The sequence below is a fragment of the Artemia franciscana genome, chromosome 9, assembly GCF_032884065.1.
Source record: "Artemia franciscana chromosome 9, ASM3288406v1, whole genome shotgun sequence".
In the NCBI taxonomy this organism is placed as follows: domain Eukaryota; kingdom Metazoa; phylum Arthropoda; class Branchiopoda; order Anostraca; family Artemiidae; genus Artemia; species Artemia franciscana.
Window position 1 is genome coordinate 43,027,055 of NC_088871.1, and position 12,371 is coordinate 43,039,425.

Consider the following 12,371-nt stretch of genomic DNA (forward strand, 5'->3'; position numbering starts at 1 on the left):
CAGCACTCTGATGAGCTCAAGATACATTCTTGTTCCTCTTTATTAAAAAAGAAAAAAAATTGACCAAAAACTAACCAAAGCACATTTAAACGAACCATGCGCGTGTCGCAGCACAAGACGCGACCGAAAAACGCTGTGTAGCACACACATTTCAGCAATTATAGCACTTTAGGAACTGACCGTGGTGGCAACCCCAATTACAGCTCCTACTCTAATTCGGTTATCGTTTCGGTCTACAATATATCTCTGTGAGTGAATGAGTGCGTAATTAACCAAAATACTAATTGAAATGAATTTTATAAAGTGTATAATAATAGAGGAAAACTTGATACCCTGATTAATAAGAACTTCCTCCAAATCAATAAGTATGAATTTCATTGTTTTAGTGTTTTCTTTTAATTTTCATATATCTCTTAGGCTATATGGAACCATCAGGAAGTAAATGAATTGATTATCACATTTGGAAAAAACACAGAAAAAGGAATCAAGTAGTGTGTTCAGTTTGTCCCTATGTCAGCTATGCCATCTAGTATATAATTACCAAAATATAATATTCAGGTAAATCAATGAACCCCCCCCCCCCTACCTGGTATGGGTGTAATTTTTACATATATTTATACAACCCCATGGAGAAGAAAAAAAAAACAAGCGCATCAAAGTCATAACCACGAATTAAAGAAATTCCAACATCATCATACCTTTTTTGCAAAAAAAAAAAAAAAAAAAAAAAAAAAAAAAAAAAAAAAAAAAAAAAAAAAAGATCGCTGAGGAGAATAGGAGAAGTAGTTCCGTCTAAGTTCAATGGCACATAAAAGCATTTTCATAGTCCCAAAATTATTAATTAAATTATACACTCTGAAATGGTCTTTTCATCCACAAACTCTTTTTGCGCAGTCTTCAATGCACAATAAATTTTCTGCATAAGCGAATATATTGTGTGTATTGACTGCACCAAATGCAGAATAGTTTAATGAGTCCCATACCTTTGTTTACTAGTTTAAAAACGCACTAATTACAAGATATTACAAATAAATGGTTGGCAGCTTTCAGATAAAAGCTGAGAACAATAAACCACAACCAAGTAGATTTATTTCAGAGCTATGAAAGAAAAGCATAAATTTTCTTAACTGCTAGAATATCTGGTACAGATAACGAAAAAAAGTTGCTTCATGAATACATCGAAAAAAGGTTTTGAGGTTCAGACTGGCAGAGTTTCTATTGAAATTATAAAAAAGCTTGGTTCACCTACGCCCTGTATTTGAGAATCCGTATGTAAAAACCATCTTTTTGGCTCTTTAATCCCACAATCTTTTCAGGCATCAAGATGGATAACCACTGACTTACGATATGCTTAACGGAGAGAAAAAGAAAATTGCTGAAAAACAAGGATCCTTCCAAGACTAATCGCCAGTTACATTACTTACATTTCTGTAGGAACCGAATGCACCAAACCTAACAGTACACCAAACAGTGTATATGCTCCGTTTCCAACCCCATTACCCAGTAGTGCATACACTCTGCATCCAACCCCTTCGGTAAATAGCGCATACACTCTCTCTTCAAGCTCCCTTCTATCGCCAATGAGAGGCTGGTCTGAATCGCCATAGTTGCAAATCAGAGGAGCGATGTCTTGCCCGAGAACATCAGTATTTAACAGGAATTCAGCGAAGCAAGAGCTTTCCAGACTCTTAGCAAAATTTCAGGTACTATGTCATCCCCTGTATTAGTTTCCCAATAATTGCCACTACAAATAATTTGGCCTGTAAGAATTCATCTATATATCGATAAAAGATAGAAATCTTAAGGAAAAAGATAAGGAATAGAAACTACATTATCAACATGGTAAGAGCGAAAAAGGTGAAAAACAGTCTTCCACTCTGAAAAAGAATTGTTCGACCTAGAAAAAATCTTACTGTCTTCGTCACAGTTCGTAAAGTCCAGACGACCCGCTTCTTTTTTCCTATCTTTTTTTTTTAAGTAAATACAAAAATAAAGAGTAAAAGCATAACATTTCAAAATAAAAATGTTTCAATGACACAAGCATATTCTTGATACAATAGTTAACGGGTATAAAGTGTGCACAAAAACAAATCAACACAAATTACCTGGTAATTATCACAAGGGGATCCAGGTCTTAAAAGAATACCACCAGTAATGTGCGTGATCGGTGCCAGCTCACTTGTCCCTCGGCACGTGCTATTATCATCACCAGCTTGACAAGCAAGCTCGCATAGTCGCCGCTTATCAGTTACCATTGCACTGGTAAGTAGGCACTCTCGCATGCCCCATTTTGTGCACATCGACCCCGTGCATTCTCCTTTAATACACACCTAAAATAAATCAACACTGAGTGGAAAGAGACACAATTCAACTCGGAGATGCATAATTGAACGCTAAATATCTACAATCAATTGATAATACTTTTTACAATCTTATTTCTTCGTAATTCTTAATCAATATATAACACATTTTGCCCTATGTTTATCAAATTCTACACTTTAACAGAACAAAACGATAAAACCAAAAAAAGTTTAAAGCTTGCTATTTAGTTTTTAGGAAGTTATATCTTCATATGTTCTCAGATTTCATACAACACCTTTGAATAATAGAATTTAAAAACGTGGAATTTTAGCCCTCCACCCTTTCCCTCGAATCAAGAGATTTCCTGGTGTATTGCGGGAGAGCTATAACATTCTAAAGCTCTCAGTCCATATCCTCCCCTCCTTTGATCAAGATATGTCTGCTCTTTTTTTTCTCATCTAGTCTGAAAGTCCGCCTATAAATATTTTACCTCCTAAGCCCCTTTCCTCAAACAAACTCCTCAGTGCCTGCATTACAGTCAAAAATAGAATGGAGATAGACATGGTAGACCCCATGCATTTTCCTTTAATAAAAACCTTAAATGAACTGACACTCAGATGCATAATTGAAGACTGGAAATCTGCAATGAGTCGATAATGTTTTTTGGATAATCTTATTTTCTTCTTATTTCGTAGCCCGTATATTAACAACCGGTATCACGTTTTGAGTACAAGATGAGTTACAATACGGGTTGCAAATACAGAAACTTAGCAGTTGCTATACAAAGGACAATAGTGGAGTTTCTATTACTTGGTCTATACATTTTTTAGTGTGGTAAAGAAATATATTTCTTTTTTGGTCGAATACCAGCAAGAAATCGTTGGGGTGGCAAATTCAATAGGCCTACGTATGTAAATGGCTTACAAAGCAATGAGTAATTTAGCAATAGCAATCTACGGCTATTGTGAGGGAAAGGATGATATAGCTAAGACATATTCTGTGGATGAAGAATGACAGATTGCCTTGTCGGGTGTGATATATTAAATATTACAAGTGAATTACAAAGGAATTTACAATATTACACAGGAATTATACCGGAATTTACAAAATTACACAGGAATTTACATAATTACACCGGAATTACACCTTTCCAGTGTAATTTATTTGGTCCATTACAAATATTAATGTGTAAAAGAATCATCCTTTTTTAGTGTGCAAAAACCATTCAGATACACAAACATACGGTGTAATCCAGTGCAATATATACCCCCTAATATGCAAAAATATATTGCCAAAATTATTTATTTCCCATTTATTCTGAAATTATTCTTAGAAATAAATTTATTATTTATTTCTCATTTATATATATATATATATATATATATATATATATATATATATATATATATATATATATATATATATATATATATATATATATATACTAGCTGTTGGGGTGGCGCTTCGCGCCACCCCAACACCTAGTTGGTGGGGGCGCTTCGCGCCCCCCCCAAGCCCCCCCGCGCGCGTAAGTCGTTACGCGCCATATTAGTTACGCGCCATTGTAGTTGTGTCCCTACGTCCCACCTGTGAATATAGATATATATATATATATATATATATATATATATATGTTTTTAACTACGTAAAACTTGCGAATATACAACATTCTTTGCTGTCCCATTGTCTGTGCATATAAATAGATTGTTTACACACTCTTGAAAATGCAACATATAATGGTCCATGGGAAAACAATCCGTATTCAGATCTATACCTCATGATTCTAATGATTGCCCTTGAGCTTTGTTGATGGTGATTGCTAATCTACCATTCCCTGTGTCGCCATCGTCATTTATATATCCCCTTGTGCCCCCCGGCATCCCCTTTGTAGTTTTGTCCCTGTGTCCCGGTCGTCATTTGTGTCCCGGTGTCCCAGTCTGTGATTTCTCTTTGAGTGTCCCGGGCGTCATTTATATTCCATGTGTCCCGGTGTCTCGGTCGTCATTTATATCCCCCTGTGCCCCCCGGCGTCCCCGTTGTAGTTGTGTCCCTGTGTCCCGGTCGTCATTTATATTCCCTGTGTCCCGGTCGTCATTTGTATCCCGGTGTCCTTGTCTGTATATACATTCGTTTTTTAGTTTTGTTTTTCTCCTTTATTTTTTTCCTTTTTTCTTTTTTTTCTTTTTTAGTTTATTTAGATTTTTAGATTTTTTAGTTTTTTTATTAGTTTTTATTTTTTTTCTTTTTAGTTTTTTTGTAGTTTTTACCTTTTTTTTAGTTTTTTTAGTTTTTTTTACTTATATCCTGGTCGTCATTTATACTCCCTGTGTCCCGGTCGTCATTTGTGTCCCGGTGCTTTGTTGATTGCTAATCGAACATTCCTTTTGTCCCGGTCGCTTTCTCTTTGAGTGTCGTCATTCATATTCCCTATGTGCCGGTGTCCCGGTCGTCATTTGTGTCCCGATGTCCCGGTCTGTAATTTCGTCAGTTGAAAACTTATGATGAAATAAATTTTTAATTTTTTCCTTTTTTTTGTTTTTAGTTTTTTTTTATTGGTTTTTACCTTTTTTAAGTTTGTTTAGTTTTTTTCTTTTTTCTTTTTAGTTTTTTTTTGAAGTTTTTATCTTTTTAGTTTTTTTTATTTTTATTTATATTTTTTTAGTTTTCTTTTTCTCCTTTATTTTTCAGTTTTTTCCTTTTTTTAGTTTTTTTTCTTTTTTAGTTCTTTTAGTTTTTACCTTTTTTAGTTTTTTTTTAGTTTTTTTAGTTTTTTAGCTTTTTTTATTTTTTTTTTATTAGTTTTTAGTTTATTTTATGGTTTTTTCCTTTTTTTAGTTTTTTTTTAGTTTTTTATCTTTTTTTAGTTTTTTTTTAGTTTTTAAGCTTTTTTAGATTTTTTTATTTTGTTTTCTTTTTTTTTGTAGTTTTTACCTTCTTTAGATTTTTGCTTCTTTTATTTTTGCTTTTTGGTAACATTCTACCTTTTTCAATGTTTTTCAATTTTTCAGTGTTCATTCTAACATTGATGTTAGAAAAAAATTTTACGTACCAAGCATGCAAACACTCGACAATTTATAATAAAACTCAAAATTATAAATATCTGTTATAAGGTTTTCGAATTACTTTAATCTATTGTCAAAATATATAGAAATATTTATGCAATTACCAGTTTCTACATTTTTAGTTTCAGTTTGCTTTTCAGTTTAGTTTCATTTTTATATATATTTAAGATATAATCTGGCGTAACGGACAGACAACTTATTTTTATATATATAGAAGATAGATTTTTATATATATAGATACAGTTTCTTCTTTAGTTTTTTTTCTTTTTTAGTTTTTTCTTTTTTTAGTTTCTTCTTTTTATTGATTTGTTTTCTTCAATTTCTCAATGTTCATTCTAACATTGACACTTGGAAAAATCTTTACGTGCCAAGCATGCTAAAGCTCCAACAATTTAAATTAAACCTCAAATTTGGGGTATCTGTTTTAAGGTTTTCGAATTACTTTAATCTATTGTCAAAATATATTGAAATATTTGTGCAATTCCCAGTTTTTTTTTTAGTTTTTTCTTTTTTTAGTTTTTAGCTTTTTTAGTTTTTTTTTAGTTTTTTATCTTTTTTATTTTTTTACGTTTTTTCTTTTTAGGTTTTTTCTTTTTTTAATTTTTTTAATTTTTAATTTTTTTTTTTAGTTTTTTCTCTTAGTTTTTTTTTAGTTTTTTACCATTTTTCTTTTTCGAATTACTTTTATCTATTGTCAAAATATTTCGAAATATTTATGCAATTTCCAGTTTTTACATTCTAGTTTGTTTTCTTTTATATATATATAGAAGATATAATCTAGCGTAACGGACAGACAACTTATTTTTATATATATAGATATATATATATATATATATACATATATATATATATATATATATATATATATATATATATATATATATATATATATATATATACATATATATATATATATATATATATATATATATATATATATATATACATATATATATATATATATATATATATATATATATATATATATATATATATATATATATATATATATATATATATATATATATATATATGTATATATATATATATATATATATATATATATATATATATATATATATATATATATATATATATGTATATATATATATATATATATATATATATATATATATATATATATATATATATATATATATATACATATATATACATATATATATATATATATATATATATATATATATATATATATATATATATATATATATATATATATATATATATATATATATATATATATATATATATATATATGGAGTATTATTGAAAGATAGCTAGGAATATTAGTGTCAGTGCTTTATGTTTTTAATAGAGAGGAGGAGAGGCTTTTAAAGGATTATTTTTGCGATAGAAACAAAAAATGGAATACTCGGGAAGAAAATACACATAGCAAAACCTCTTTTGATACCGCTATGGATTAAATAATAACTAAGTTTTTCTTAAATCAAAATAAAAAGTAACGTTAAAAAGGCGGTACCTGGAGAACTTTGAGAAAGGTTAGCAAGGATGACATAGCTAAGACATATTCTGTGGATGAAGAATGACAGATTGCCTTGCCGGGCAACCTTCTAGGGCAAAACGAAAACCAAGTCGTCCCGAAAGGGCCTGTAGGATGTAGTAATGAATAACTAATGGAAATTGGAACTTCTTGTGAGAATGAAAAGAGGGAGCCTTTGAATAATTTCGGATGGAGGAGGAGCGTACGTAGCTGTTTGGGCCTCAGGCGGCTGGGTGCTGCTGTGAGTTGTTAGTAGCAGAAGAAGTAGTATCATTATTTTCATGGTTACGATTGACTGAATAGAAGACTTAGTACTTCTTTTTTAACGCTCCTTTTTACGATTACTTTTCAAATATTTCTTTATCGTCCCAAAGATTTTTTGCCAACATTATATTTTCTAATATTGCTATACTTTTATTATCAATCATCTTAAAAATTCTCTGTTAAAATTGGCTTTTAGTATTTCTATATTTTTTTATTATCCCCAAAACTTAGAACTACTTCAGACGCGGCCAGGGGAAATATCTATAAAAAAAAACATACATTAGTCTATGTCAATCAATTTTTTTTGCACTGCATTTTCAAGAAAATCATTCTAACTAGTTTTTGGGAAATTAATTTTTCTAAAGGTTTTAGACAATTTCAGACTACAAAACTACACTTAAATACTGGCATAAAAACAGGAAGGGAGCATACAAAAAGAAAAGAAAGAAATCCCTAACATATAAAAAAAAGTATCTACATTTAGTTAGGATTAAATCATTACCATGGATAGGGATAAACTTAAAAAACCCACTATTCTTCCATAATACAAGATCCCACAATGTTTTACGACTTGCTATTGGGAGGAAGAAAGTAAATACAAGATCCAAAGAAATATTAAAACCGCCTACTGTTTGAATAAACACTTCTCAAATTCACTTGTATCTTATTATGCCCAGTGTAATGTTTTTTTCGGTTTTTCTTCTATTATTGTTATTATTATTTATTTTTTTATTATTGTTATTATTATTTATTATTTATTATTATTATTATTTATATTATTGTTATTATTGTTAGTTATTATTTATTATTGTTATTATTATTTATTTTTTATTATTATTATTATTATTATTTATTATTATTATTATTTATATTATTGTTATTATTGTTAGTTATTATTTATTATTGTTATTATTATTTATTTTTTTATTATTGTTATTATTATTTATTATTATTATTATTATTATTATTATTTATATTATTGTTATTATTGTTAGTTATTATTTATTATTGTTATTATTGGGTGGATCAGAAGAGTGTTTGTCATGCCTGTGGAATTATTTAGGGCTTAGTTGCCCTTTAAACACTAATGATTCGTGACCATGTTTTCATTTCCTTGCCAAATCTATTGCACTGATTTAATCAAAATAAATTAAAGAAATCCTGGAGCTAAAAGATGTTAAATTGGTAGCGTCTTTTTTTTTCTAATAGTGTTTTCTTTTTAAAGATTGATTTTGGTCAATCTTTACTGTTGTTTAATTTCCTTGCTTGTTTGTTATTTATTTATACTTTTGCGTATATATGGCCCATGGGCTTTTGAAATACACTTATCTGTTTATCTATCTATCTATCCACTTATCTGTCTATCTATCTATTTATCTTACCTCTATATCCATCTCATCCATTTGTTTAAAAGTATTTTCAAGTCTCGGTTCAATCCCACCAGATGCAGGGCAGGCGGTCCAAAAGGTTCTATAACTCCTATTTTTTTTTTCAGGAAATTTAATTTTTAAGTGTTTCTAAAAGTGAAATTTTTAGTAAGTTGGCCAAAGGCCTAATTAATTCGGATTAAAGAATTTAAAAAATTAAATCTCTCTGGCTCTTTTCAACTGCCTTTGTCGTGTTTTCACAAACTGTCGTTGTTTCTTTTTAGAAAAGAAAAATACAATATACTAATTTAAATCGCATAGTCTTTTTTTCTGGAAAAACTAGTAAAAAAAAGTGAAGCAGTAAGTTATTCTGTAATTTTTTTTTATTTTCTATAGTTTAATTTGTTCTGCTTATTTGGTTATCTTTGAAACGTAGAATAATGAGAGACTATGAATCACAATTATAGCCAGAGCAATAGCGCTGCTTAAGCAAAGAGCAATATGGGCGATTTTTTTTTTAGACCACGGCACTTCGTATAGAAGGGATTGTCATTGAAAGTTTGAGTTGAAAGTGATTGGAAGATAACCATCCCCACCCCCCCCGACGTCTATTATTTCCCCAAACACATCCAGTCAAAATATTTAGGTGGCCATTTTGTTCAGCGTAGCTAAAAGGTCCCGAGGCTATATATTTCAGGATGACATCCCCCACAGGCCTTAGGGCCCCTGGGACCTATAAGGTTTTTTATAGAAAGCGTGGTCACATATACTTAGAAGGGGGGCTCATTTGACTGCTAATCAGAAGCTCTAGTGCTCTATTTAAACGTCAAAGTGATTGGAGGTCAGCTACTCCCCCCTTTTGGTTTTAGACCAAGGCTCTTCGTACAGAAAGAGTTGTCATAGAAACTCGGAAGGGAGTTCATTCGAATGGAAATTGCAATTTTAGTGCCCTTTTTAATAGTCAAAAGGAATTGGATTGCATCCAGTCCCCCTCCCCTACACCCATCATTTCCCCAAATACATCCGATCCACTTTTTGATATAGCCATTTTGTTCAACGTGCTTGAAAGGTCCAGTAGTTTTATCTTTGATGATGACGCCCCTCATTAACCCTCAGGGCAAGGGTTTTTATGGAAAGGGTGGTCGTATAAACTTCAGGGGAAGATGCATTGGATTGAAAATTAGAAGCTCTAGGGCCCTTTTTAAGAGTCGAGGTGATGAGAGGCCAACTAGCCCGCCCCTTACGGTACATTTTTCAAAAATGCATCCTTTTATTAAATTTTAAAGTAGCCATTTGTTTAAAAACAGTCTAAAGATCCATAACAAGGCATTTGAGGTTGACACAACTCACCAGAGTCTGGGGACAAGAGTCTTAAGTTATGCCCCAGTGGCATATAAGCTTTTTATGGAAGGAGTGGTTAAGTGAACTTTAGAGGAGGCTCATTTAAATAAATACTTAAAAATCGAGTTCCCTTTTAAGAGTCAAAAGTGATAGAGGGCAACTAGCCCCCCCCCCCGTGTGACACCCTCTTTTCCCAAACATTTTAAAATATAATTGTGAGATATCCATTTTGTTCACAATATTCCAAAGAGCATATAACAATGCGTTCAGGGTGGACAAAACCCTCCAGAGCCCAGGGGCAAGGGTTGTAAATTATGCCTCAGGCATATAAGGTTTTAATAGAACGGATTGTCGCATAAACTTTCGATCGGACGGGGCTCATTTTTTACGAAGTCGGAAGATCTAGCGCCCTTTTTAAGAGTCAAAAGTGAATGAAGTGCAACCGGTGCCTCCCCAACAAGCCTATCATTCCCAAAAACACATCCAATCATAATTTTAAGAAATTAGATTTGTCCAGCATTGTCGAAAGGTCCAGTAACTATTTTTCTGAGGATGTCAACCTCCCCAAAGTCCTCAGGTTAAGAACTGTAAGTTAGGCAATTCTTTCATTGTTTACATCTAATATATGCTATTAAGAAAAGTATGCCCTTTCAGCAACTACAAGAGAGATGATCAATAAGACTGCCAAGAGGGCGTAACTTGGGAATGACCCTGGGTATTAAGTTGGAATATTAACATACTACCACTATTACTACAGCTACAACTACCACTTCTACTACAGCTAAAACTACTACTACTACTACTACCGCACTAATCGATTTAAAAAATCGAAGGAAAGTTTGAACTAAATCAAAAGACGCTACGTGCATATACATTGTCAAAAGAGCATATTTCAAGAATTGATTCGGTCATCAAACTAGAATTTCAGAGAATGCTAAAAGGCGAAAATCATCTGACCAAAGGGATATATGTGCACGGTACTAGCAATACTTCTATCACTGCTATATTTATTACTACTACTACTACTACTATTTCAACTCCTACTTCTACTGCTGCTGCTGCTGCTACTATTACTACCACTATTACGATTAATACTGCTACTATTAATACAAATACTACTACTATGACTACTACTACAACTATGCCTAAGGGTATGAAGGTGAAATTTTCAAGTCTTTTTTTTTGGGGGGGAGGGGGGTGAACTTAATCACAACACGCCGTCTGCAGGCAAGCTGCCAAAAGGGCGTAACAGCAATATCTTAGGAACAGTTTGGTGCGTGAAGTTGAAACCAAAAGGCTTGGTAGTGGGGAATGTTGAAGTAGCCAAAAGAAAATTTTTGCATACTATTGCTACTACTTCTACTCATAATACTACTGCTGCTACTATTATTTCTACTACTACTACTACCACTGCCACTAAAGCTAATACTATTAATTCTACTGGCACTACTACTACTGCTGCTAATAAAACTATGGGTAATAAGCCGAAAAATTTAGGAAATATTGAGACTTTATGGAATTAAATCGACTCACACTATGCCCACACATGTTGCTAAGAGAGCGTATCAGAAATGCTTCAGGAACGGTTCATAGTATTAAGTTTAAACTTTCAGCGTGTGTTGAAGGGGATGTTAAAGAAACTAATTGTGCTATGTGCATACTGCTACGACCGATGCTACAACTATTGCTAATACACGAGCTAAGAGCATTAAGCTGAGGCTTTCAAGGAATATTTTGGCGAGTGCTGAACTAAATCAAAAACCTCTTGTGCCATTTTTTAAGAGTCAAAAGAGATTCGAGGACAAGCAGCCCTCCTCCCAAGCCCACTCATTTTCCAAACATATCCAGTCATTTTGTTCAGCGTACTGGAGCGGTCCAGTAACTATGTCTCAAGGGATATTAGATATATCAACCCGCCACAATGATGTAATCAGCCTATTATGCTTTAAAACTGAATGTTACTTTGAAATTAAATCAAAAGGTACAGTGTATGTGGTAGCCGGTAAGTCAGCTCAGCAATGTATCGAAAACGACTAGGGGTCTACTACTAAGTTAGAACTTTCGGGTCTACTACTCTTACTACTTCAGACTTCTACTCTAAAAATTTAAGTAAATCAAAACAGTGTAATTGTATCCAAGTTGTCAAAGAGAATTGAAAGAATTTTTGGGAATGATATTATGTTTAATTTTTCAGGTCAAATGAAGAGGTATAAAATTAAATTACATAATACTATTTGCGTCTTGATCAAACATTTGTGAAAAAGTTTCTCTAACACACAAATAACAAGCCAAACTATGGATTCTTATAGGAAAACACAGTGAGATGTAATTTTTTTCTCAAAAAAGACTATGTCAATAAAAAAAAAAAAAAAAACAACGGAAATTAACCAGAACATAATTTCCACTAAAAAAAAAAAAAAAAAAAAACAATGACCATGGATTGTCAGTTTACTACACAAATAGGCTACTAATATTTATTTCCTAAAGTTTCCAGAATTTTTAATGTATTAAAGT

At 31.8% G+C, this 12,371-nt stretch overlaps 1 protein-coding gene across 1 annotated transcript in view; it reads right to left on the reverse strand.

Annotated features, from left to right (window-relative positions):
- Positions 1-12,371, reverse strand: part of LOC136031446 (disintegrin and metalloproteinase domain-containing protein 10-like) — an 85,418-nt gene that overhangs the window by 14,340 nt on the left and 58,707 nt on the right. The window contains exon 11 of the mRNA XM_065711041.1: positions 2,106-2,330. Coding sequence (XP_065567113.1) covers positions 2,106-2,330 — 225 coding nt within the window. The remainder of the gene's footprint in view (positions 1-2,105; positions 2,331-12,371) is intronic.